The 27730-nt window shown below is 38.4% G+C and overlaps 1 protein-coding gene across 1 annotated transcript; it reads right to left on the reverse strand.

Annotated features, from left to right (window-relative positions):
- Positions 1–955: 955 nt before the first annotated feature.
- LOC127623172 (PR domain zinc finger protein 10-like) lies at positions 956–27505 on the reverse strand. The gene is made up of 23 exons (XM_052097479.1): positions 27396–27505; positions 19521–19661; positions 19255–19416; positions 18934–18993; positions 18469–18573; positions 16361–16541; positions 15730–15971; positions 13998–14198; positions 13771–13843; positions 13440–13557; positions 13209–13326; positions 12654–12938; positions 8808–9152; positions 8447–8602; positions 8070–8249; positions 7788–7898; positions 5538–5738; positions 5183–5326; positions 4850–5020; positions 3642–3779; positions 3335–3509; positions 3139–3239; positions 956–2792 (listed from the first exon to the last, which is right to left on the reverse strand). The coding sequence occupies exons 2-23, from the start codon at positions 19590–19592 to the stop codon at positions 2601–2603; spliced, it is 3531 nt and encodes a 1176-aa protein (XP_051953439.1). The 5' UTR covers positions 19593–19661; positions 27396–27505; the 3' UTR covers positions 956–2600.
- Positions 27506–27730: the final 225 nt, after the last annotated feature.

Below are 27730 nucleotides of genomic sequence, written 5' to 3' on the forward strand. Positions count from 1 at the left end.
TCGCTCTATAAATGGCACTGCTGTGCATTTTCTTGGTAAATATTCAAACATATTGTGTTATTATGAAAGATAAATGACAAATAAAGAAATAAATAGTATATAGGGGTGTATTTTTAAACTCTTGTCACAGTTCTTGTATTTAAAGATTATTTCTCTTCCGTGGTCATTATGGATGAAAGACAATACAAACGACATCTCTTTTAAAGAGAAAATCAAGCTTTGACATAATTTTTTTACACTTGTCCTCGTCCTCTAACAAGTTGAAAGACTTCAGAAGACATGTCAACGTTCCTGTTAAGAAAACGTAGTGAGCAACGATGCTTTCTGGTTTTTACGGTGCATTGTGGGAGTTTTTAGGTAATGAAATGATTGGGCATATTGAGACAGTCCCAGAAATGGCTGACTGCCTGATCAGTGCCCTGACTACTGAACTAGGGAGCTGATTCGAGATGCACCCGATGTCTGAATCTAAAAGGTGATTGGCTCTTTTACCTGTGAGGCGGGACTTCTCTTCTACATCTGCCATATTGGGCGTTCCAATTTCTCCCATTCATTTGAATACAAGTGCTCCGTCTCGGGCTAAATAGTCTCTGGTTTTCTTGACACCAGTCTGTCAGAGATATTGAAGATATTGTAGAACATAATTTCTGCCATCTAGTGTTGTTTGGTGGCACATCAGCGCATAATATTACATAAGTCTATTTATTCATTTAGTTATAACCGCCATCTTCGTCTTTCGGAACATAAATGTATCAACGGTGCATTTTTTGAATCTGCTACTACATCAGCTTAGCAAATTAATACTGCAGACATTGAAAGTTGTATATGACAATTGCTTTGCTAAAAGCATCTGCTTAGTGACTAAATGTAAATGTAAGTGGGTCGGTGTCTGAAGAAACACACATTAAACAAGAAGTGTACAAAAGCGCATTTATTTCCCATGACTAGGGACAACATGAGACACTTATCTAGAGACACTGAGGTGCATTACTGTACATAAACCATCAATAATTACAGCAAAACATATAATCATCAGAATAGTACATTTACAGTTTTTCTTTTTTTTTTACATTGTACAAGTTTGTCTCAGTATAAATAATGTATGATGGATATATTTGTCCTTCTTGAGGTTATAAAGATTCAGTAGTGCTTCTCCCCCAAATAAATACCAGTATGTCCATAAACACAAGAAGTTAAATGACATTTCTTAAAAGTCCAAACATTTAAACACATTCCAGCACAGAAATATGAGACTTAAGACAAATTGAGACATTGTTTTAATATTGTAGATTGATTTTTGTGAGTGAAAAGCATTGGAAGTCTTTGAGCAGGTAACACAAAGTATTTCCCTCAATTTTATTGTTTATTTTCAACCTTCAAATAAACTTCAGGCTGGCTGGTAACTCTTCCAATGGACCATAAAATACAATTATAAGTAATAGTGTTGATCTGGGCTTAGTATTCATTTCTCAGCTTCATGGTAAGCAAGATAACATGGGAACAAATGATCTGATCTTTGATATAAGAAGATTTAACCATTAATGCCCCATCTATAATAAAACTTTGAGGAGGAAGTCTGATCCTCGATCAAATAAGTTGCCAACAACACTGGTTCAGGCACTTTTATGTTCAGGTCCGGTCAAATCAAAATAAAGAAATAAGAAATTATATCAAACGAAGCCTGTTTAATTACCATTAAGATTGTTGTTGTTGCATAGTGACCTTATTTAAATTACACACATTTTCTCCCCATATTCTCATCGCCGTAATGCAAAACATTGTCACTTATTATTGTAATGCAAAAATGTACATTACCGTGATGAATACTTAATTTTATTTTACAATGTAAATAGTTTTTTAAATACATTTTTTTTGCATGAGAGGGATGTTTAAATGTGCTTAATTGTCATTAAAACAAATGTCACATTATTAATAAAAAAATCTTAATGGTCTTAAAAACATATTGTTTATGCAAAATATAATTTCTTAATTCTTTCATTTGATTTTGGGGTAGAATATGACCTGGGCATTTCTTTACCAGTCTGGTATTTAACTGTTTTTGCTGGCTTTTCTAGTGTACTAAATTGCAAGTATTCCAAATAAATATATTCAAACAAAGTCCAGCAAATTTAAAGATCCACAGCGCCAACCCAATTTTTCTGTGGGGAAACATAAAAAATTAAGCTCTAAGGGTCTCTCATTAGTCTTAATTAGGTGTAAAAAAATAAATAAAAAAAACCTCTCACATTTGCTTAAAAAATATTTAAAGGAATCAAACCAAATTAGGCCAAAATGAAAAGCATAAAACAAGTGGGATGGCACAAGTTAAAATTTTGATAGCTCCTGATATGTGAAATCATGATTGGATGTATTTGGGTGTCTAGAAACACAGCTAACCAACTCCAGTGTTTTATTAAATAATAAAAAAAAACATATTCTTCACTATTTAACATTTCATTTTTTATCTCTGTATTATTCAAGAAAATAAATCAAAATCAGAAATCTGTTTGCCCCCATTTAAAGTTCCTTGCCAACAGAAGGGGTGACAATTTCATCTGTCCCTCTGCAGTAAGAGTGTGAGTGTTTCTTCATATGTGGGGTCAGGGTTTGGTTATATGAACTGCACTGGCTCCGGTCCCGTTAGTGGTGGTAGTGATGATGTACTGTGTGGTGGTCTGTTGACTGACGACGGGCTGCTCTAGCGGGTCAGGATGATCCTGTGCTGAGGTTGAAGTGGCATTCACTTGTTTTCCATCCAGCTCTGTCTGTCCTTCTGAGATGACATAGTGTGTCTGCTATATACAAGCAAAAACATCATGCAAAACATTACTATATACAACATGCGCAAGTCTTTAGAAGTACCACCATGCAAAGTAAACAGATGCAGATTTCTTTCCTTGAAAGAGCAGAGAGGGTTAAGCAGAATGCCCCCCCCCTTTAACCAAAATGGTCCAAATGAATTTTATGCCAAACAATTACTCAATTAAATTACATTAATCACAAATCAATATATGCAGTGGGCACTGTGTCTGTGTAGATAGCAAAGGGGTATTAGGAGTATTTTTTTCAACCCAGTGTGGTTAAGGCAGTAGTTGAGTAGGAGGTACTAGGCTCTCTCTTCTGACACCTCAGACTCACCGTTTTGACCTGACTGTTGTTGACTGCAGCATTGGCAGCAGTGCTCGCTTCAGCTATTACATACTGAGTATGAGGAAGAGCCATCATCTGGATCTCAGATGCTATAAAAAAGAAGAGCATAAACATTGTTAATATAACATCAGATTTGATATGCATATATTACATATACATCCTCCTTGACATGTGCGGTACTTACGATAACTCCTGTAGTTCCAATTACTAGGTAGGTAAGCATGATGTGCATTTCCTTGTGTCTGATTGGTGGATGACTGTAGAGTTTGGCCCTGAGCCAGGGTCACAGGGGTGAATTGGTTCGTGTCAAGCTCCTGGGCAGCTTGCTGAGAGGAGGGACTTAGAGGCTGACCCGTAACCTGATTGGATGTAATGAGGGGTCAAGATCAACAAACTAGTAAGATATTGAGAATGACAGAACATAACAAAACATATGGCAAACATTTCTATATATAAACATATTATATATATATATAATGACAGCCGCTCACCTGTGCGTTTGTCTGTTCTGCACCTGTAGTTTCTGTCACCTGTATGTGTTGAACCTGAATAGAGTGCTGACTGTAACTGTGAGGATCATGTAACTGACTCACATCTACTGTAGAGTGTTGAGAGTGAGGTGAGGATGCCTAGACAGAGAGAAATTACAGGCAATATTGCAGTGATAAAGTGGGATCAGTAAAGTAAGTGTCAGAAATGAAAAGGGAAGGAGATAGAAAATAATAGAAATTGGAAAGGAAATGTGTTGGAAAAGAACATGGGCAAGCAAAGGAAAAGAGCTGGAAAGGAATGAGTTTAGAAAGGAAACAGTTGTAAAGTTAAAGGAAAGAGTTTGAAAGGAAAGGGTCAGAAAGAAAAAGGAAAAGAGATGGAAAAGAATGTAAACTGCAGAGGAAATGTGTTTCAAAGGAAAAGCAAAGGGGTCGGAAAGCAGTTGGAATACATTCAGGTGGTAGAGCGGGTTGTCCACTAATCGTGGCCCACACGACTCCACATGCTGAAGTGTCCTTGGGCAAGACACTGAACCCCAAGTTGCTCCCAATGGCAGGCTAGTGCCTTACATAGCAAATCTGCCATCATTGGTGTGTGAGAATGGGTGAATGAGACGCAGTGTAAAGCGCTTTGAACACCGTTAAGGTTAAAAAGTTGGTAAAGACAATTTACCATTTTTGGAAAAGACAAGGAAAAGGAAAGAGCCAGAAAGAAAAGGGTTAGAAAGAAAACGGAGATGGAAAAGAATAGAATATGGAAAGGAAATATGTTGAAGAGAAGTTGAAAAAGAAACTTGGAAAGCAAAGGAAAATTGTTGGAAAGGAAAGGGGTCAAAAGGAAACAGTTGGGAAAGACAAAGAGAGGTAAAGGGTCAGAAAAGAAGGGTCAGAATATAAAAGAAAAATCTGAAAAGAAAGGGTCCGAAAGGAAAAGGAGATTGAAATGGTAATGTGTTGGAAATGAGTTGGAAAAGAAAGTTTTGGAAAGGAAAGGGAAGAGTAAGGAAGGAAAGAAGTTGAAAAAAAGGCTAGGCAAGGAAATGGAAAGGAAATTCAGAACAGAAAGAAGAGGTAAGGAAAATGAAAAGATTCAGAATAGAAAGAAGAGGAAAGGAAAATGAGTTGGAAAGCAAAGGGATGTAGTTGGAGAGGAAAGGAAAGACAAAAGGAAAAGAAAGTTTGCAAGTTATTTGTAGCTGCGTTCATACCGGGGCCACCTGCACCACCTGCAGCTGTATATGTTGTGGCTGTGCCAGACCTCCTCCTGCCTGAGACACAGGGATATACTGAATCCTCTGGAAATCCCCCTGTGCCGTGCGGTAGTCTGTCGTCAGGGTTTGGGACAGCTCTGTCATGGCCTGTGTCAACAAGTCTGTCATCTAGCAGACACAAACAGATGAGAACAAGCACATTGTGCTGTTACGTGACTAAGTAAATTTTTTTCGGTCTAATCAACAACAAAAACAGTTTATTTGTGATAAGTGATAAGTCTGTGAAGCGTATGTCCAAGCATCCTTGTAGGTTTTACTGTTTGTACTCACCACCACAGCCTCTGCAGCAGTGCCATCTGTTGTGATGACAGCAGGTGTGCTGCTGATGACTGTAGCAGCCAGTGGAGCCTGAATGCTGCTGCTGTTATATTGATATTCTGGATGCTTCTTACGAATGTGCTGGACCATCTTTGTCTAAAGTAACAGACACACACAACCAAATTATCAGTCCCATTTTAAACTGATCTAAAATCTAATTCCACATTTATATAATTCAACCCCATCAGACACACAAAACATTTGAAATGCCCACAGATACCCCAGTGGCCCTATGAGGAATTACAGACAAATACATCAATTGAGACTCATACTGTACATGTAGCATACTATCTCAGTGACACTGTACCTTGCTGCTGTACTGTTTGGCACAGTGTGGGCAACACACTGGTGCAGTGGCAATGGTACCCGTCAGTTGGGTGTGTGTGCTCAGCATGGGGTCGGGTTCTCCCGGCCCAGCCGGACGCAGTTTTCGGATGCTGGGGGGTAACTCAGCCCCAGGGTGGTTTTTCAAAATGTGGGCCTTCCTCTTACTGGCACTTTTATACACCTGAACAATTAAACAATGAGGTAAATATGGTTCTGTTTTTGTAGAATAGCTTTTAAAGGAATAGTTCACTCAAACGTGAAAATTATGTTATATTGCATGCCTTCAAAAGACCTGGAATATGATGCACGAGCTGCATGTACTACATGCAAAGTACACATTTTTATGTAAACACGCGCTTCGACTGCTATGAGACACTGGACAATATACAAGTGAGATACAAATGCAGGTATCTCCTGACCTCCTTACACACACGCTTTTAACAAGCACATCCACTGCTGTTGTTTATAACTTTGTCTCCTGTTATTTACCAGCAATTCCGTCTTCTTCTAGTGTTTCTTTGTGACAGCAGCGGCTCAAATGTGAGTGTTGTCACCTTGTGAACCCACTTAATTTTGCGAATTCTTCCAGGCGCATGCGCATTCTGCATGTTCAAAGACGCGCGATTCGAAAAATCTCGAGCACTCTGCTGATGACGAGATTTGCGTCACACGTCCAGTAAGCGGACACTCACGTTCACATCTGACTGAAGTTTACTTTTGGTTTAGGATTTAAAGTAAATCGATATCAACTGCCTTTGAATTGAAAAGACAGACCAAAACATAAGTTAATTATGACTGAATTTTTATTTTTAGGTGAACTATTCCTCTAAAAAAACATCAGGTGATGGATTAATTTCAGGATAATGTCAATGCTGTAAATCAGCAGTCACCAAATAGCGGACCACGGTCCAGGTCCGGACCTCGGCTTGGTACCATCCGGACCGTGAAGCATCTTGATATTTGCTGCCCCATTTCACCTTCTATACATCAATGATCAGCGCGACAATTTGTTTTAGCTGTGTACAGCCCAAGTGCTTGGGCACCGATAGCGCTGATCTTTCAGCGCTGTATTCTCAAATACTTTTCTCTTTTTCAGAACACGCTTCAATTATACCCTTGTGCGCACTGTGCGCAGAGTTCCAGATGCGGTTATTTTAACAACAGTAGACCATAGCGGAGAAATACAGGGAGCAGCAATATAGATGGATACTGGCATCTTTCGTAAAAAACACCCTGAAAAAAAAAACGAGAATGAAGAGAAGTGAATTCAACTTCATGTGTCTGAAATGAATCCGACCGTTCAGCTAAACCAGGTTTGTGACAGGACAATGTGCTTTAAACTTTAAACTAAAATGTTTTTTATTTTTTTTTGTCTACAATTAGCTTTATTAATCAGCATGTTTCGAGCCATTCACAAATGGATCATTTTTGTGAAAATTAACAAAAATATAATATTGTTTTATAATATAATATTTTTTAATTATGTCTAGCATAAATGGCAAGGAAAAGCAAACAAAAATCAGATTTTACTAGTAGCATAATGGAGTTCTCATGATAATGTTTCCATTATTTGATAGTAGTCAAGTGGTTTTATTGTCGTTCAACCATACAGTTAGTACAGGCATAACATGTAAACATAATATACTATAAAATAGTTATTGAGGTAGCAGCCAGGTATAAAGTGACAATGAATTAAGTGCAACTCTGGACATGTGCAAATGTTTGATGGTGTACAGTAGTGTGTGTGTGTGTGTGTGTGTGTGTGTGTGTGTGTGTGTGTGTGTGTGTGTGTGTGTGTGTCAGTCCAGTCCAGTCCAGTCCAGAGTATTGAGGAGTCTGATGGCTTGGGTGGAAGAAGCTGTTACACAGTCTGGCCGTGTCTACTTTCTTCAAACCATGCTACTTTGGCTTTGTCTCTGGAGCCCCAATGTCCTAATCCTTGCCCTGTTTTAAAGAGACTATTTTGACTTTTATATTTTTTGTTCTTCTTTTTCAAAGTACTATTACTGCCAGTTTAGGCCTACTATTTCAAAGATTGAGTATTCCTTATGTAATTTCATAGCTATACTGACTACTAACACCATGTAAGTTATTGTCCGGACCTTTACTGGGAAGGAAATCTAGAGACCGGACCTCTTGGAACTTTAATTGAATACCCCTGCTTTAAACTGTCATAAACAACACCAGTAGATTACTGTATGTGTGCAGTCAGTAGAACATGAGTCCAAACCTTATCGCAGTACTGGCAGAAATAATCTCTGTTGGGTTTAATGATGGGCAGGGTAAGTTCAGGAACCTCCTCCAATCGCATCTCAGGATGCCGTTTAGACAGGTGATTTACCTGCGTACACACAATTCACAATTCTTGCACAAACTGCAAAAGTAAGAAAACAACCATAAGAGTCACAAGTGGTCTATGATATAAAAACAACAGCAAAAAAAGCTATTTTTTTTACTTTTCCTGAATCACTTAATGGCTGATTAGGGGCAAACTGATGTCAAAGGTCAATACCAGCATCCCTCGTCTCCTGAAGCCCATCATACAGAGTCGACATTTAAACATGAAGCTCTCGAAATCAGTTGTAGGTTCCTTCTGTTTCAAAGCCTTGGTGCGGTGGTTCCGATCCGCCTTCTTGGACTCACGGTCTGGATTGTGCATCCTCTGCATGTGTTCCCGCAATTTATCCTTTCTCTGACCGACAAAAGAGATGAATGCACAAACAAATGAACGTCTGAATCAAAATACGAACACTATGAGTTTTCATATTTATATCGTAAAAGCAAAGAATACACTGAATGGGTTTAAGAGCCCTTCAAATATGCATAAACATAATTTTGTGTAATTTCATATTGTTTGCAGGTGAATTCATCAGGGAAGACATAAAGCACCTTAAACTGTTTGCCGCAGGTGGAGCAGAGGAAGTCCTTGCGGTCAGAGTGGCGGAGCATGTGCAGTCGTAGTTTATCAGGCCTACAGAAGGATTTATCGCACTCTGTACACTGGAAGATTTTCTCTGAGTGGAAACTCCTCACGTGTTTCTTTACCTGCACAGCACAAATGTGTGATTTAAACAACACACGTAATGCTGTCATGGAAGTTAAAGGGGTAAAATCCTATGCTATGTATTTTTAGTCAAGGATTCTTGCGCCAAAAACATTTATAATTTAGTTTTACATGAACATTTACATGGACGCATTTATTCATACTAAGGTGATGTGCATGTGTCCATCTGTTTGTTGCACATCACACCTGCATGAAATCAGTGAAGCACTTCTTGCAGGAGGGGCAGGAGAAGCAGCCGTTGACCAGGTGAATGCCCACATGCACTTTGAGCAGGTCCAGTCTGTCGTAGGACTCGGCACAGAACAGGCAGGAGTATGTGCGCTGATCAGAGTGCAGCAGCAGATGATCCTCCAGTGTGGTGCTCGAAAGGAACCTCTTACCGCACTGATGGCACATGTGACGGCAGCCATCCCGTCCGTGATACCGCATGTGCTGCTCCAGCTTGTCTTTGTCCCGGAACGCTTTCCCACACTGGGGGCATTTAAAGGGTCGGAAGGACTTACGGATGAAAAGATGTTGGAGAGCGGCATTCTGGGTAAGGGGAAAGGAGAGGAGACACTGGGCAGTCATTGCGAGCAAATGATTCAAATGACGAGGAATCACTTAGATCACATTGATTTATTATGACTCGTAGGAAATGACACAATGCACTTGCATGGGTCTGTATGTTTGAGATGGTGGCTAAGACAAGTTCTCTCAAAACTCTTCCTCATGTTGTTCCTCACCCATATTACTTTCTTTCTTCTGTGGATTGCAAAGGCAGATTATTCACGTTGCTCTTTTCTATACACTAAAAGTGGGCAGACAGTGCCATGGTTAAAAATTACAAAAGGCAACATAAATGTAGTCCAAATTGCTCATGTGTTATTCCAATCTTATGAAGCCATACCATAGCTTTGTGTGAGGAACATAGCAAAAGCCCAAGCTGATATGTATTTTAACATGTAATGTGTTAGCCAATAAACTTGCATACTCTCTTCGTTTGCAAGTAAACTGGTTTCACTGCAAAGCTACAGGAGTTTTCCCTCTCAAATCCTCCTCCTCCCCAGCACCACTTGTCTAGATCTGCTTTACTGGGATTTCCTCATGTTTAATGCAGCATGTCTTGTGTATGTCTAATTGTGCAGATGCAGCATGTCTTACATGATAAACACGGCATGTATGTGTATATTTGAGCAGTAGCAAGTCTTCCTACTTGCTCCGCAGCAGCAGCAGTGTAAGCAGATCAAGTCTGCAAAGACCAAACCTACCAATATGTCATATCCATTATAGCAAATTACTTTGTTTAGAAAATTGTCCATTACCGAACTTCAGCCTGTTCCAAACACAAAGCAAACATATGGCCTCAGGAGGTTTGGAATACAGTGTGCTTGTCATATGGACCAAGTTCATGGAACTTTTATGCCGGCTTTTTTGGAGGTTGACATAGGGCTGTTCGATTCTGGCAAAAATCATAATCACGATTATTTAGGTCAATATTGAGATCACGATAATTTAACACAATTACTCATTGACTTTGGTAACATCATGCATTTATTTCACTTTTCCTTTTTATTGTCTTTTCAACAGTGGATTTCATTGAAATTGAAATGTAAACTTGCACTGGGTAGTGGAGGAGTCTATTGTCTTATGATAATTATTTTATGTTACATATGGTAATCAAATAAAGAAAAGCCTCCATTGCCACCATTACCAGCAGGGGTGCTCACACTTCTATGGAATGAGGTCTACTTTTTCATCATGTAATTGCGGCAAGATCTACTATGTACAATAAAGGCTATAAATTATCACAATAACAAAATTTCAGTGGTCGGTAGTGAAATTTGACAATTCTCAATTTCAGCTTCAAAACCACAACAAATAACTCCTTTGTAATTATGGAAGAATGGTTTCAAGTTACAGTCAGTAATAAAATAACAATAAAAAAACAGCAATGAATAGATATAGATTAAAAATAATAGAACAAATGAAGAAAATTCAGTGCTTTTTTAACAGCTTTAAATGTTTTTAACAGCAGTAGGCTATCAAGTAAACATTCAGAATGAAATGCACCATAAAACTACTACTGTTCTTTACTGTATGATTATAATACTTTAATACTTTTTAAAGCTACTAAAATTACCCAGTCAAGAGTAGTGAGTGGTTTCTTGTTCTGGTTGTTTGATTATTATAATGACACACTAGACAGCAGCAAGCTTACATTCTTACTTAAAAGTCGAAATTTTAATACAAATCCTCTTTTTTGTCCACTGTTTACATTATCTTTAGACATCACTCTCTGTTTACATGAATACCTCACCAAGATGTGCATTTTGGCGGAATTTTGAAATGGATTTGACCATTTAGGTGCGCATTAGCGCAAGCAATTTCAGCACACACATACACCGCCTGTCAATCAAACAGGGAGCAGCTGTTACTAGATCGCTAGCGAATTATAAAATTGCGTACTCTGAATTACTTTCAACAGCAGGATAAGAATATGAACTTTCCAATAAGTGTCACAGACCCTTTCACAGCAGTATCGCTCCTAAACTAAATGTAGATATTATTTTTGAAAACAAATCAAAGACTAATCAAAAACATATTTTGTTCCAGTATATAAAGGGCTAACACTAAACTCTCTCATCTTTATGTTCACTTCGATCCATCTTTAACTCACAAAAAAACAAACTCTCTCTTCTTAATAGAGCTGAGCTTTTTTTCATGATAAGATACACACAGTAAATGTGACATACTGTAAATTATGATTCACTACGTTGTGAGCCATCACGTTATAATCTAGCTGCAGCAAACACATGCAAGTGACAAGTGTCCCCGTTCCAGAGTTTGCATCAGCTGGAAGAAGATCCGATCTCTTCCCCGGTCACATCACACAACTCATAGACGCGGCACTGACCGCACAGAGAAATCCCAGTTTCGGAGTTAATTTTCATAACCGGCTTCCTTCCTTTTTTCTGAACTTTAATAAAGAATGCTTTAAAGATATAACGCTGGGTGTTTCATTGTGAAACGAAATGCGGCACAATAATCGTCTAATCTCGATTATCTTGTTTTCCTAAACGTTTACAGCATCAGTCCCCATTCAGTTTAAAAGTATGTTCTGGATGTTCTGGAGCATTTGTAGCATAATGCTGATTACCACAAAAATTAATTTCAACTCGTCCCTCCTTTTATTTAAAAAAAAAGCAAAAATGGAGGTTACAGTGAAGCACTTACGATGAAAGTAAATGGGGCAAGTTTTTGAAGGTTTAAACAGAAATGTGAAGCTGTTTTATAAAATCGCTTGCATTAATTCTTCTGTTACAACTCATGTATTATTTGAGCTGTAAAGTTGCTTAAATTGCCATTTTTACTGTCGTTTTAAGGTTTATTAACCTAACCGAATTTTGTTTACAGGCTTATCTTTTACTGTATGTCTTGTGGCGAGACTTCTGAAAAAGTGAGTATTTTAACGTTCAAAAACTGGCCTCCATTTACTCCCATTTACTAAGTGCTTCACTGGAACCAAGACTTTTGCTTTTTTTAACTAAAAGGAGGGACTAGTCAAAATGTTCTTTTGTGTTAATCAATATTATGCCACAAATGCTGTCAATTGAGCTTAACTTGTATTGAACCTGGAATATTCCTTTAAATGTGCAGAAAAGGGCAGCCTGGACATTTTTAAGAGTTCCACAAAAAAAGGAAGAAAGTCAAACATGTTTGGAACGACATAAAGGGGAGAAAATTTTTCCTTTAAATTTGTTGGGTGATGGAGCTCAGGTGCACAGGACTAAACTGATACAGACAGATGTAATGGGGATGTAAGGAGTCAATAATTGTCAGTGTAGCGTGACATCATAACACTCATTGAAAGAGGTAGCTTCCTCTGACTCCACTCCGACCCACATTAGACCTACCTGCATGTCCCCCTTAACATGCAGCACACAACAAAAGAGAAAAACACATACATGCACACTGTGATATAACTCTAGCCTACTAAACACATTATAGAGATATGGGTGGTTTGGGCAACTCATGATGGGCTTATCTTACCCTAATCCTCCTCGCCCGCCTCATGTCCTGAGGAGTGATGTGAGGGTCTACAGGGTCCGTCTGAGACAGGTCGTATTTCACAGACTCCAAGCCCTCTGCGGCCATAGGTAGGGTGCCAGAATCCCACTCATCTTGTAGCGTGTCAGTGTGGGTCACCTGGGTATCGAGCCCCTCTCTTGTCTCTGCCTCCACTGCATCAGCTGTCATCTCCACCACCTTCAGCCTGTTAAGAGCTCCATCTGTCCTTTCTTCATACGGGAGCTTATTTACACATGCCAATAGCTCCTACATTTAGGGGAAGGACAAACAAAATAGAAATTAACAGGAAACATAAAGATTTTACGTTTTTAGTGTGACTTGAGCTCAAGTAGCAAAAAATGTTTTACCATTGTTCTCAGATTGTTTATTGGTGATTTGGCATATTTTATTGAAACATAATGAGGACTACAAAATCGCTGACTGGGGAATTAATCACCAAGTGAAAAAAAATTGACTTTTTAAGACTTAGAGATTTATAGAAGCCCTGCTTTTAGTTACTTCAGATATGTGCTGTACCTGTGTCTTATCGGCACTTTCAGCAGGTGTCTGTGGGCAGATGAATTTTGTACGACACCCTGGCCTCCTCGCAGTGCCAAATCGCTTCCTGCCCCGCCCACGACCACGCCCCTTTGGCCTGGAGAGATCAGAATATTAGTCACAGTCTAATCTTATTAAAAGTGGTTTTGCTTTTTTGCTTTTGAGTGTGATGTCTGTGTTGTTCAGCAAGTTTTCTATTTGTGTACGAACCTTTGGACATGGTCCAGCTTGTCGTCATGCATGTCTAAATGCTGCTGAAGCTGCTCTGAGCTCATAAACCGTCTGTTACACTCATAACAAGGCCAGTTCTTCTCCTGCTCACGTAAAACTGACACAGACAGAAAAAGGGCTTTTTATAAGTGAACCAGGAACCACAAAATAAATATTTATTCATCTATATAATGTCTATAATATACATATTCTGAATGGCTGTGATTGTGTCACATCACACATCATTTTCCATTCCAGTGTGGACAGAAATGACTTGTCACGTTTTACCTGGTTAGGACACAGTGTAACTTTATAAGAGATGGCAATTCACCTTTCCTCTCCTCTTCTGTGACATCATGAACCTTCTGGTTGACAAACTCTGCATATGATGCAGCATACCACACCTGGAGTACAAGACAACAGTTATGAATTTACATATCATCTGACTAGGTGAGAAAATAAAGGTTTACAGTAAAAAAAACTATGTTTGTTCACAATATCAAACAATAGGTCTAGTCAGGGTTGCCATAGGTAAGAAAATTCACCCTTAATGCCCACCTTCAGCTCCTGTTTGGGCTGAATGTTCTTAATAGTGGTGTAAAATATTTCCGAGCCATATTGATAAGCCACTAGGTTTTGCTCCAGGTGGGTCTGGGCTGGCCGGACAAACATCATCCAGTTACAACGCTCCTCATCGGACAGGTCAAACCAGAGGTCCTCCATTCTCTCTCCCTCTTTCGCAGGGTCTAGCATGTACAGCTACAGACAGAACATGAGGAACAATGAGATGCCCCATTGCACCACATTATCATAGCTATTTTACACCCATGAACAGATATACCATGAGTGAGATTAGCCAATTACTTTTGATCTAATACCAAAACAGTGTTTCCTGCACCTGAATCTCCAGCACCATGGCAAAAGAGTGATACCCAATTTGTGAGCTTGCAGTTAATTGGCCACTATAAGTTACTATACAAGTCTAAAACAACCAAAGGACACCAGGTTTTTGTGGACAGATGTGGAGATCAGAGCATTTCACCATATTTGAAATCAACAGGCGTTCATTCAAACAGATCTCATGGCAATGCAACATACAAGTTAAGACATTATTAGATAAAATTGCTCATTTAATAATAATAATAATAAAATAAATAATGATAATCTGAATATGAATAAAATGATTACTACTTATTAAAATTAAATTCTAATATATTAATGACATTTCTTAATGTATTAATAATAACCATTATTATTATTCAAATTCAGTATTTTGATAAAATTATATAACATTCAAGTTGACTGGGTTCCAAACAATTATGGAAAATGGGACCCCATTCCAAAGTGCACAGTCTAATGTATCCTTGACTAAATTAACTCACTGAATCAGTGCTGTTAAATGTTCATATGACATTGTGAAGCTAGCCACAGTACTTTTGCAATACACTTTGTTTTTTAAATAAATGTAAACATTAAAATTGTACTATATACACTGCCTGGCCAAACAAATGTCATCACTTGTATTTAAATAAGCAGATAATTAAGAGCCAATGATTGGATCATTACTGCAGTGATTAATATGTTTCAGCTGGCAAATTATTGGCCTGCATTAAGCAAAGAAAACAACTAAGGAGATTGCTGAAATCTTTTGAATTGGATTAAGAACTGTCCATCGCAGGGGCCTGTGTAGCTCAGCGAGTATTGATGCTGACTACCATCCCTGGAGTCACGAGTTTGAATCCAGGGTGTGCTGAGTGATTCCAGCCAGGTCTACTCAGGAACCAAATTGGCCCGGTTGCTAGGGAAGGTAGAGTCACATGAGGTAACCTCCTCGAGGTAGTGATTGGTGGTTCTCGCTCTCAATGGGGCACGTGGTAATTTGTGTGTGGATCACGGAGTGTAGCATGAGCCTCAACATGCTGAGTCTCTACGGTGTCATGCACAACAAGTCACATGATAAGATGCGTGGATTGATGGTCTCAGAAGCGGAGGCAACTGAGACTTGTCCTCAGCCACATGGATTGAGGTGAGTAACCGTGCCACCACAAGGACCTACTAAGTAGTGGGAATTTGACATTTCGAAACAATGCCTCAACGAATGTGTGCAGTGAAGAGGTCCAACCAAATATTAGAGTATGCCACACTTTTTTGGCCAGGCAGTGTATTTGATATAAATATAATAAATAAATCTATAAATTAATATCATATAAATAATATAATATAATAAATATTATGGGGGGGCATTTCCCCTTAAACATATTCAGGTTAAATGTTTCCAGGTTCATCATACTTTCAGATGTATGTGAGTGTCCTGCAGTTCACTCTGTCGCACCACTGGTCCCTCCACAGGACCGAACTGTGTGCGTTTGGGGATGTGCCTCTTTGTAAAGATTCCGCCCAGGAAACGGTCGATATACAGGACGAGAGGCAGACTGGCTCGAGCCTTAGTCGTCACAGGACGGTTGAAGATGGGGTGGAGAGGACCATGTTTCAAGCACGCTGCAGGATTAGCGCTACTGCAGTCTTCACACCCTACAAATAGAAATAGAAACCAAAGAGAAAACCCAAAAAAATAATAAAATCTAAACAATCATATCAAAACACAGAACAAAATAAAAACAAAAGAAAAACAATAAAATAAAAATATAAAAGCACAAAACAATCAAAACAAAAGAAAAAAAATCTAAACAAAACCCAAAACAAAAAATTAAAACAACAATAAAAATGCACAAAACCAAAACAATACAAATAAAAAACAAAACAGAACAAACTAAATCTGGAAATCAAAACAATGCTGGAAATTCACATTTCATAAATGAATTAAATCGATCAACACTACCTTAGTGATTTTTTAAATCTTAGGACAATCTAAGGACAACTGAGACTTCATTGTGAACATTGTCAGTATATAGGTGACTCACAGAGGTTATGTGGAGTGAATGGCTGGGGCGTCCTGGGTTCCCAATCATCCATTTCAGAGTCATCACTGTCAATGTCATCTTCCTCATCCTCCGAATCCACAGTGGAATCTGTGGCCCCCAGGGGACTGGAAGAGGCCTCCGCAGTATTGGGGAGAGGCGTGTTTGTTACAGCAAGCTGGCTCTGTAAAAAACATTATAAGATGTCATTGAATGTGAATACCCCTTTGAAGCTAAAAATTCCATTGGGACATGAAAAATACTTTAAAGATTAATATAGTTAGAATACTGTTTTACAATACACATAGTGAAGATACTGAAATAAATCTCGAATCACTAAACAGAAGATCACTTTTTGAACTAACTACTTAAACTCACGGTTAAGTTCACTAATTACTGATTATAATATTACAATATGAGCTGCTGATTATAATATTACAATATGAGCTACTGATTATAATATTGCAATATGAACTATTGATTATAATATTACAATATGAGCTACTGATTATAATATTACAGTATGCGCTACTGATTATAATATTACAATATGAGCTACTGATTATAATATTACAATATGAACTACTGATTATAATATTACAATGAGCTGCTGATTATAATATTACAATGAGCTACTGATTATAATATTACAATATGACCTGCTGATTATAATACTACAATATGAACAGGTGATTATAATATTACAATATGAACTGCTGATTATAATATTACAATATGAGCTACTGATTATAATATTACAATATGAACTACTGATTATAATATTACAATATGAACAGGTGATTATAATATTACAATATGACCTGCTGATTATAATACTACAATATGAACAGGTGATTATAATATTACAATATGAACTGCTGATTATAATATTACAATATGAACTGCTGATTATAATATTACAATATGAGCTACTGATTATAATATTACAATATGAACTACTGATTATAATATTACAATATGAACAGGTGATTATAATATTACAATATGACCTGCTGATTATAATACTACAATATGAACAGGTGATTATAATATTACAATATGAACTGCTGATTATAATATTACAATATGAGCTACTGATTATAATATTACAATATGAACTACTGATTATAATATTACAATATGAGCTGCTGATTATAATATTACAATTTGAGCTGCTGATTATAATATTACAATATGAGCTACTGATTATAATATTACAATATGAGCTGCTGATTATAATATCACACTTAATAATTCATTGGAAAGGATAACGTGAACTTGGGAGGGTGAGGATTCAATCCTCTCACGATTCAGTTCGGTTCACAACACTAAACTCACGGTTAAGTTCACAATTCTATAAACTAAGCCTGAATCAATAAAAGATAAGATTGATTTTATAATTACTTTAAAGACGTATGCAAAACTGTTCCTTTAAAAAGTAGCAAAAAAAGTGCTAAATGATCTATCAGAGAACTACTGGGACTAAAAATCTGCTGATGAAATCAAATCAGACATGACATTTGACATTAGGATTATTTTCCCCTATAGCTTTATTATACATAATATTCAGCATTATACAGTATATATTAGATAAACAAGGCACTATCATTAAACCTCTGTAAACTTAAATTTTTTCTCACGCAGTCAAGAGCAGATCACTCTTGCGCTTCAAACGGACAATCCGATCCCTCACGCTGAAAAGGTGAGTCACTCTCCCTCTCCTGGTTTCCGCCAAACTCATCATACAACACTTGGAGCTACTAGTGTGCAATCGTATTTTAGAGCTCCTTATGGGCAATGAAACAGTTTCTATTTGTAAGCCAGCGTTACGTATGCTTAGGACGTTGTGCGTATTGGATAGAACAGACGCTAAAATAAGGAAGAAAAAATCTCCATCCCATCTCATCTCAACAATGCGCATTGGTGCATTTTGGAACCGCGATGTAGCAGGTCACGATAAACCATTACACCTCAATAAACAAGTAATCATGTGCCATCTTGCTTAACTTGAAAGTATGCTTTATATCAAATACTGTAGCTTCTCATGCCTGTTGCAGAACAGTGGATTTTCATGTGAGCATTACGGGATATATTTAGCAGTGCATTGTCACCTGTGTCACAGGTTCCAGGATGGCCTGTGGGCCGTCGGCTACATTACTCAAAACATGAAGATTGGCAGTGTTCATGTTCTGACCACTCGGCAGCAACACAGTCACCTGATACAACAGAAATTATAAAGAAAAACAACCAACACACACCAATGCCAGGTGATGAATGACATGTCGCTTTATCACAGGACACGGTGTAAGCCACAAATGGATGATTCCTTTACTATTACATTTAGTCCCTTACAATAAGGACTGTGGTGGCACCAGAAAGTTATACCGTGGCACTTTGATATATACCACTGAACTGAATAATAACCATATTCATATATCATGGCATTCCAAGGTATTTCACCAAGTACATTTTTCTGCTTTTTTGTTAGTTCATTCAGAATGTGGCTACGGCCAAGCACAAATGAACCAGTCCTATCAGAAAGCTTATCAAATCTGCTCACATGAATGCCACACTACCTGCTGTGTTGTGCCATCCTGCTGAATGTAGGCCACCTGGGGCTGATCTGTAAACACTGCCTGAACAGGACAGAAAAAAGCAGCGAACATAAGCTATGAAATACAAACACAACATCATTTATTAACAGGATTGCATTTACTGTATTGTAACAGCAATTTGGAAGTGAACCAGTCAACTCGTACTACAAAACTATTCATACTGATCTTGATCCATCACTCTCCATTCAAATCATAATTACAACTAATCAATAATCAGTGTTCACTGACCTCAGCATCAAGAATCAATTGATCAATACATCTTTGTTGGCTGGTGTAACCCACCTGTGTTCCGTCAGCAGGGTGTATGTACACCAGCGTGTGTTCGGCCGACTCGACAGAGGTGTAGGAGCCTCCGTCTGCAGTGTATACGACCTGTTGCTGACCCTGGTCAGACTGCTCCCCACTGTACACAATCTGGGCCACTGCACCAGCCTCAAAATGCACCTATGAAAGTGAAATGCTAACATGGTCAGGTTAAAACAGGAATACAACAAATTGTTATAAACTCATGGTGAGTTATAAATGTGAAAAACTTGGTTTGATTTTACTTGAGGTGAATTGCCATTGTCGTTGTTGGGTGCTGGACTCCACACAGGTGATGACTCCTGCTTGGCCTCCATAGCATTGATCTGAGGTGACCTCAAACACCTCCTTCACCTATCCACCTGTCATCAACCACGAGCAGACCACTAGATATTAAACAAATTTTCAACATATAAATTCTGATCTCTGCTATGAAGGTGTCACATCATGAATAGAACAAAGTGAACAAATAACAAGCAGCATATACACACACAATTACATTGGCTTCACCTACAGCATTTGAACTGCTATATTAGCTATAAAGTTTAGAACATAAAATGTTAGATATTTCTAAATGAATTGCACATAAAGCGTATGATGAGACAACTGCTACAGCTTTTGACCAATATATTTCCATGACTTTTCCATTCTTTTGAGATTAATATTGAGTAAAGGATATTTCAAGTTAACATGAACAGCCCATTTTGCTTCTGTAATTGGACATACAGTATTTCTAAGACAGGATTTTCAATGAGAAAACAAAATAATAGGGTGAGACTTTATCCATCTGGATTTGGATTGGGCATTACACACTTGTAGAATCAGGTGGTTGGAGGAGAGGTTAGAAAATAAGAGGGACTGTGATGTCAGTCGAAAAGAAGAGCAATTTCAGAGTTATTACATTTTGATAAAAGATTACCTTTTTTTCGCATTGGAGTAAACTGCATAGGGGTGATTCTCACAAAACAGGTCAAGAAAATGTCCCGGTCATATGTAAAGTGGTTTAAATGATCCTTTTTATGGTCATTTCAGGATTTAAAACTTTACTACGTCATGGTAACAAAGTTGTAAAATTGGCTATAACTTTACACAGAAAAGGTTAAGCCTAGTAAGTGATTTTATCACACTAAAATCATGTTACATGCATATTGTTTATGTCTTGAAACTTTTAGCATTTAAGAATTGACTTCCATTGTAAGTGCCTCACTGTAACAGTGATTTGTTTAAGCTTAAAGGAATATTCCGGGTTCAATACAAGTTATGCTCAGTTGACAGCATTCGTGGCATCAGAGGGGTTACCAGGAGATCATGTTTTGGGGGCCATTTGGCTTGTTTGGGGGGGCAACATAAACAATTGAAAAAATCGGCGCAAAATTAAGCTATACTACACACAATCTGTTTTAGTGCATATCTTTTTCTAAGCCAGGAACCCAGAGATAGGCACAGGGCCCCTATTAGACTATAGGGCTATCACATAAAAGTTAGTTAAACCAGGTCAACATTAATAATATGATGATGATATTATTATTATTTATTATTATTATTGACAGATTCATATATCAGATCACGGTGATTGCCTGGTGATGAGTGACAGGTGTTTGCTTGTGAGAAGACGTGCTACACGAGTAGGCAACCGAGACGATAGAGTTTTTAAATGAATCTGAAGTCACGTTTGTATAGACAAGAGGTAAATTAATTTGTTTCTTCTTCTAAGCTGTTCCAGACTTAGGTGCTACTTTTAGGGCTAAAATGCTTCGTGAATTACTCTTAGTAAAACACATTAGGAGTCTAAAGTTATGAAGCTACTTGTAGCCTCTTATAAGTTTCTTTGTGAATGTGGCCCCAGGTAAAAAAATTTGATATGCTCATTTGAACGGTATGAGAACAGTATTTTAATGTTATTCTCTGGTTGTAAGTGGCTTTGGATAAAAGTGTCTGCTAAATGAATAAATGTAAATGTAAACAGTAGGCCTATATAAATGAAAACATAACATATTAGGCTACAGGGGGTCAGGAGACCTAGAGAGTTGAAATAAAAGCTTTAGAGTGCAAAACTATTAGAATTGAAATTATGATATGATTAGCAGAGGCAACATAACTTTTTTTTATTTTTTTTATTTTTATTATTATTTTACCCTTTTTGTGAACTATTGTAGTACATCCAGTGTATCCTATCTACAGGACCAGTCTGCGGCTAGACTTGGCAAATTCAGAAACAAACTGATTCATGTCCAGACCTTTTGTGATTTTCTTTTCGTGTGCCAAAATGACCAAATCTCTCTTCCTTGAATGCAGCATTGATCTTCGGAGAGGGGTGAGAATGCGGCTCAAGGTAGAAAAAGAATTTTCACATGCAGCGGCGGACACACCAATGATGAGTGCTGTGACATACAGCTTATGTAAAATGGGGAAGGCCTCTTTGTACTGCTGAATGCACTTGCATACTTCAGAGAGGTTAGCATCAGTGGACAGTTTATTGAGCAACATTGCTTTTGCCACAGCAATTTCAGTTTGCAAGGTCATACTATTTTGCTCTGTGCCTAAAAGCACTTGAAGTGGCTTCAGGAGAGAAAGGTCAAGGAAAGACGCTGATTTTGGTAGGAGAAATGATGTTGCCCTCATTAAATCAACATTTCTTTGAGAGAATCTGGTCTCCATCTCCACAATAGCCCTATCAAGAATGTTGAACATAGCCCTTTTAAAAGTCTGATTAGAAGCAGTTTGGTCATCAGAGTCACCACCATGCCCCATTGTAGACAAGATAACACTACTGACAAGTTGTGAATTAACTATCCGTCTCCTTTTAGGTGGGTTGGTAGGCCTTCTTCCACACTGAGAGAAATGCTCCTCCCAGAATGAATCGCATCGCATCTCCTTCAGTGTGACCAGGGAAGCTGTCACCACTTCCCCTGCAGTGCACAAATCCACTGTTTGTGACTGCAGAATTGAATTGGCTGGCTTCAGCGCACCAAGCACATGCAGAAGAAACTTGCCAGTGTCAAAGAAGTTCTGTCTGTTAAGCTGGGTCAAAAGACCACATGCCTCTGTGTTAATGTCAAATGGAGCACAGTCATCCTCTGCTATCTCAGACAGAAGCCTCCTGATGACATCCTCATTGTGAACAATAGACTTGGTGACATCATAATGACTGGTCAAGCAAATTTCTAGTAGTCTTTTCAGTGTGGGTGTACTGTATCTATTTGCAACATAATGTCTGTGACAAAATGTATTCAGTGAACTGGACCAGTCAAAGAACTTCTTTGCCACAGGTTCTGCATGCATTGCATGTACCACTGCCAAATGGAGTTGGTGGTTGTAGCAGTGCACATATGGGATATCTTTACCCACTTTGTTTTGCAGCAAAGCCTGCACACCGCCCCTCACTCCAGACATGACAGAAGCCCCATCATAACACTGAGACACTAAATTGTCACCATTGTAACCCAGGTCAGACAGATTAGACAGAATTTGGTCACACACATACTCAGCATCAAGCTGATTCAATTCAATGATGCCGATTAGGTGTTCCTCTGGGATCGAGTTGCGGACAAATCTAATGATGACTGACAAATTCTCAATGTTACACCGATCCCTGGTACCATCACTTTTAATGCAAAGGCCAGGAGAGTCGGCCTCCTCATATTTGGTCTGGATGTCTTTTAGTACCATTTTGGCAAGAGTTTGAATTATCTCGTTCTGAATCAAATTGGATGTGTATTTCCTACTTTTGTGAATGCGTCATCTCTTTCCGAATTGGAGACACTAAATTTATGGCAGGGAAAGCAAAAGCTGGCATCACGTAAGACAGAATATTCGAGCCATGGTCGAGACTGATACCAGCCCGCATTGAAACACCTGAGAGCCTGTCCAAATGGGCGCTTAGGATAGCTACTTAGCTTGGGCTGGGATGGGCTATACAAATCTAAGTCAGGGGGAACAGACACACTAGAGCTGGAGGAGGATTGTCTGTTTTGGGGAGGGCAGAATGTTGCTGGCTCTGACACAGATGCAGAGCTGGAGGATGGTGCATGTGGATTTTGTGGAGGACATGCGTTTGGAGGATTTGCCGTTGTGGATGCAACAAGGCTCTGCTCAGTGTTGGGAGCAGAGGTACTGGGCTTGTCAGAGGCAGCATGTTCACTGTTACTAGCAGGTGTGCTGAGCTCGACAGAGGCAGCTTGCATGGAGGGTGAATGACAAGGTGCCTGTTTTTTAATGAGCCACTTATGCATTTTTTTATGTTTAATAAAAACTGGTCTAATTATTACATCCAAAAGTCTACTTCATTGACTTGAGTGCCAACTTCATTGACTAGAGACTAGCAATTTAAGTGACTAGCAGGTAGCTAAGCAGCCTGAGCTAGGGTATGTTACCCAACAAATTAATAGCCTGCAAAAATGACAAAAAAAGTGCAAACAAAACTTAACTGTTCAAATACAAAACTTTCATGAAAAGCTTATAAGTACACACTAGCATTAAATGAGAAAATAACAAAGTTGTGAGCAGTGAGCCTTGTAACACGAGCTGCCAACAGATTCAAAATATATATCGTCTGTGTGCAGAGTGACTGTCTGACTGTGACTACTGCGCACTCTGGTTGTTAATGTGATCCGGCAGCAGACTGACACACACCCAATAACGGCCAATAGAAAAGCAATAGGCTACATTTTTTTTAATGAACGTTCTAGTTAGGACTGTTCGTTTTTTATTTAAGGGGCTACTGGAGGAGTTTTGAGATCTATAGTCAAAATAGACTTAGATAAATGTATTTAATTAAATACTACTATTTTTCACAGTCTCATTTTTAATTTAAGACCGGGGTAAAGCAAGGAAAACTAAAATTTACCTCAACAAGGCGGGATAATGAACGACTCTAGTCTCATTCGTGGAGGTGGAAAAACAAGTTCTTTGTGAAATGCAAGATTTATTGTATTAAAATTTAAATGCAAAAGAAAAGGTATGAGTCTGCTGTTTTTGTCAATTTTAAGTTTTAATTTAAAATGTTTGCGATTTTAATATAAATACATGGTTAAATATTTTTCCACTTAATTGCTCGAGCAAATTAATATATACATCTGTATAGAAGTAATGCATTGAATATGTTGATTAAATTGGGTTTTAACGTGAATACGTCTATTAAAGAGTGTATATATGTGTACAAAGAGAATCGCAATGCTGACAAAAATTTTTTTTAAATAAAAGTTGCTGATAACTTCTGGATTTGAAATAAAAAAAATAGTGAGTATGCCTATGTTTTTCTGGTACAGTACAGCCGCGGATCAGTTAGCCTACAAAGTAACGCAGCATATGTGAAAGCATCTCGCGCTGCTCGTGCACCGCATACAGTCCACTGCACACTTCTCATCGCCGCACATTCTATCAGCTGCAGTTCTGGCGCCTCGATCAGTCCCCGAAAACTCGACGTACATTCACATCATATGTTAATGCAGCGGTAGAGTTACACTCACAGGACACTGCACTTATTCGCAATCACAAAAGTTCATTGTTTGCTCGTGCTTTAAAGCTCTGTCAGGTAAACATTTCATTGGCGTTCTGTTCTGACATAATGCACAGAGCTCGCGCGCACTGTGAAACAGCGCCAAAACTGGATTTTTGTTGTGTCAGACCTCACTCATCTGCTAGCGATGGAAAAATATGCACAAAACAATCCACTTTTAAATTGTAATTTATCATCAGATGGACAGATTATTTCTCAAATTCTCAGGGGAGGCAGAGCTTATCCTAGGGGAGGCACTGCCTCCCCCAGCCTCCCCCTAGACACGCCCCTGTGTGGCATTATGTCGATTACCTCAAATTTTATTTCGACATGCCCCTCCTTTTCTTTAAAAAATGACAAAATAATTTAAAAAATCGAGGTGAAAGTGAGGCACTTAAAATGGAAGTGAATGGGGGCCAGTTTTCTAATGTTAAAATATTCACTTTTTCAAAAGTACAGCCACAAGACATGAACAACGTGTAAACATGATTTTAGTGTAATAAAATCACTTACTAACATTTCCTGTGTAAAGTTATTGCCAGTTTTACAACTTTGTTGCCATGATGATGTAATGCCAAGCCCTTTTACCAACTGTAAAATGTATGATTTAAACAACTGCACAGCTCAAATAATACAGGAGCTTTAACAGAAGAATTAATGCAAGTGCTTTTATAAAATTATAAGCTTCACGTTTCTGTTTAAACCCTCCACACAAATTGCCCCATTCACTTCCATTGTAAGTGCCTCACTGTAACCTCCATTTTTGCTTTTTTTAAAGAAAAGGAGGGACAAGTCGAAATTCATTTTTGTTGTAATCAATATTATGCCACAAATGCTGTAGATTGATCTTAACTTGAACCAGGAATATTAATTTAAGCACATTTTACCCTAAAATTCTCATTAGTGTAACCATCATTTTTTACTTTATTACAATAAAAAAGATGCTGTTGTACAATTATGCTAATTAAAATCAGCAAAAAATAAAAGCAGTACCAGCAGAGTACTCTATGATGTATAAATACATTTTACAATAATATAAAACTTTGTAATTAATTTTTTTTCAAAGCAATAATGAGAATATGACCATCTTTTTTGCATTACAGTAATGAGATTTGAGGAGTAAAATGTGCATAACTGTCATGAAAATTATGTCAAAATGTAAAGGGCTGTAACTGTCCTAAAAAATAGGCCTCAATTACTATATGGAAAATCTACTTTCTTATTAGTTTATTTTAATTTCAATGTAAAAGAGGAGCAGGGCATTTTCTTGACAGGTTTCATGAGAATCACAAAAACTCTTTTGGCATAATAATAAGAGTGTGGATTAATCTGGGATTTCGCATTGACTTTAAAAATTATTTAGATCACTCAGAAAGAGCAATGTCAAACCAATGAAATAAAATAAAGTTGAACATAACTAGAAACATACACTTTTATTGCATTGTTAAGACTCAAAATTATGTTATTTCCAGGTTTGCAAATTAAATGCTCTGGTGGTACCATCGGTAATATCTGTACCATGCCCAGGGTCTTAGCAAGGTAATCTGGGCCCCTTTCCTATTAAAAATAAAGTTTAGAATTTGTTGTGGGGCCCCCTGAACCTTTGGGCCTCTAGAATCATTACCAAATTCTGACAAGACTGCCCATTTCTGAATGCCATGATACTTTACACGAATATGGGAATCATTCAATACCATGTTATTTACATCGTTTTCCAATGTAGTTCAAAGAATAACATGGTATTGCCATGTTACATGGCCAAAAACAAAGGCATTTCTATGGTACATGTAAAAAAAAAAAAAAAACATGGTATATAAGGTACTGTCTGGCGATGAATTCCCCAGGGGAGTAGCTGACTCATGTTTTCGAAATTATAACCTTATATCAGTATATTTTCTCATCTTGAACAACAGTGGATCAGACAAATCAAAGCCGAAGCATGACACACGTCCCCCGCTTGTAATAGGAGCTTTAATTGAAGGCATCCTCTTTAACCCAAATAAAGCAGCGGTCAGTCTAATCACTCCGCGGGGGTAGAGGAGACCCGCCGCTGGAGAGAAAATCTCCCACAGTCATGTAGAGAGAGAAAACAGACCACGACCTTCACTAAACCCTGACACAAATTAAGAGCTAATAAATGCTGTACTCGTGTATAAGGCGTAGAGGGTATTTTCCAGGCTCCCCCCCTCCCCCACCCCCTTTAGAAGCCCGCAGGTTGGGAGTTCCAGTCGGACCATACCACACAATCCTCAGCGGCACAGAAGCTCTATCACACCAACATTTTTAGTCAAAAACACGCACTTGAGGCCATTAACATGGATATGATGAGAGTAGAGAGCCTGTGTTCACGGGTATGGCCCATTGGAGCCGTTTTAAGCGAGTATGTTAGAATCACGGAGGTTTTTTAATGCAGGACAGAGGCGGTCGGCTCCCCACTCATAGTTGAGCCCGGCCGGCGCGCCCTCGGTGTGAGTGTCTGCACCAGAATAAGGAAGAGACACGGCTCCATTTTGGGTGGGACTAACACAACAAGAAAGCACGGCGAAGACACTCAATCAAATTTATCTACCCTCAAATCTACCGTCCGACTGAAACCGGGCTGTGTATTTTACGTGACACTTACTGAGAGACGATCCTGTATCCGCGCTTAACGTTCGGATGTGGATTTCCCGACCGTTTTGACCATTTTTTGGCAAAGGTTGCAGTGGGTCTTCCCTCAGAATGGTAGCTGCAGAGATGGCTGCCTTGCATATATTAACATAATCTGCCTAGCAACAGACACGCGGCCCGGGGCGACGATTTGAGCATTATTATGTGTACATATCGATAGGGGGTTATAAAAACCGATGGGATAGTAACATGTTTAATGTGTTTGAAGTCTTTGTCATCTATTTTGAATTGGGAAATGTATGATTTTTATTATTATTTCCGAGGTAATTGGTAAGGTACGGTTGAGGC

Source organism: Xyrauchen texanus, chromosome 29, assembly GCF_025860055.1.
Source record: "Xyrauchen texanus isolate HMW12.3.18 chromosome 29, RBS_HiC_50CHRs, whole genome shotgun sequence".
Taxonomy (NCBI): Eukaryota; Metazoa; Chordata; class Actinopteri; order Cypriniformes; family Catostomidae; genus Xyrauchen; species Xyrauchen texanus.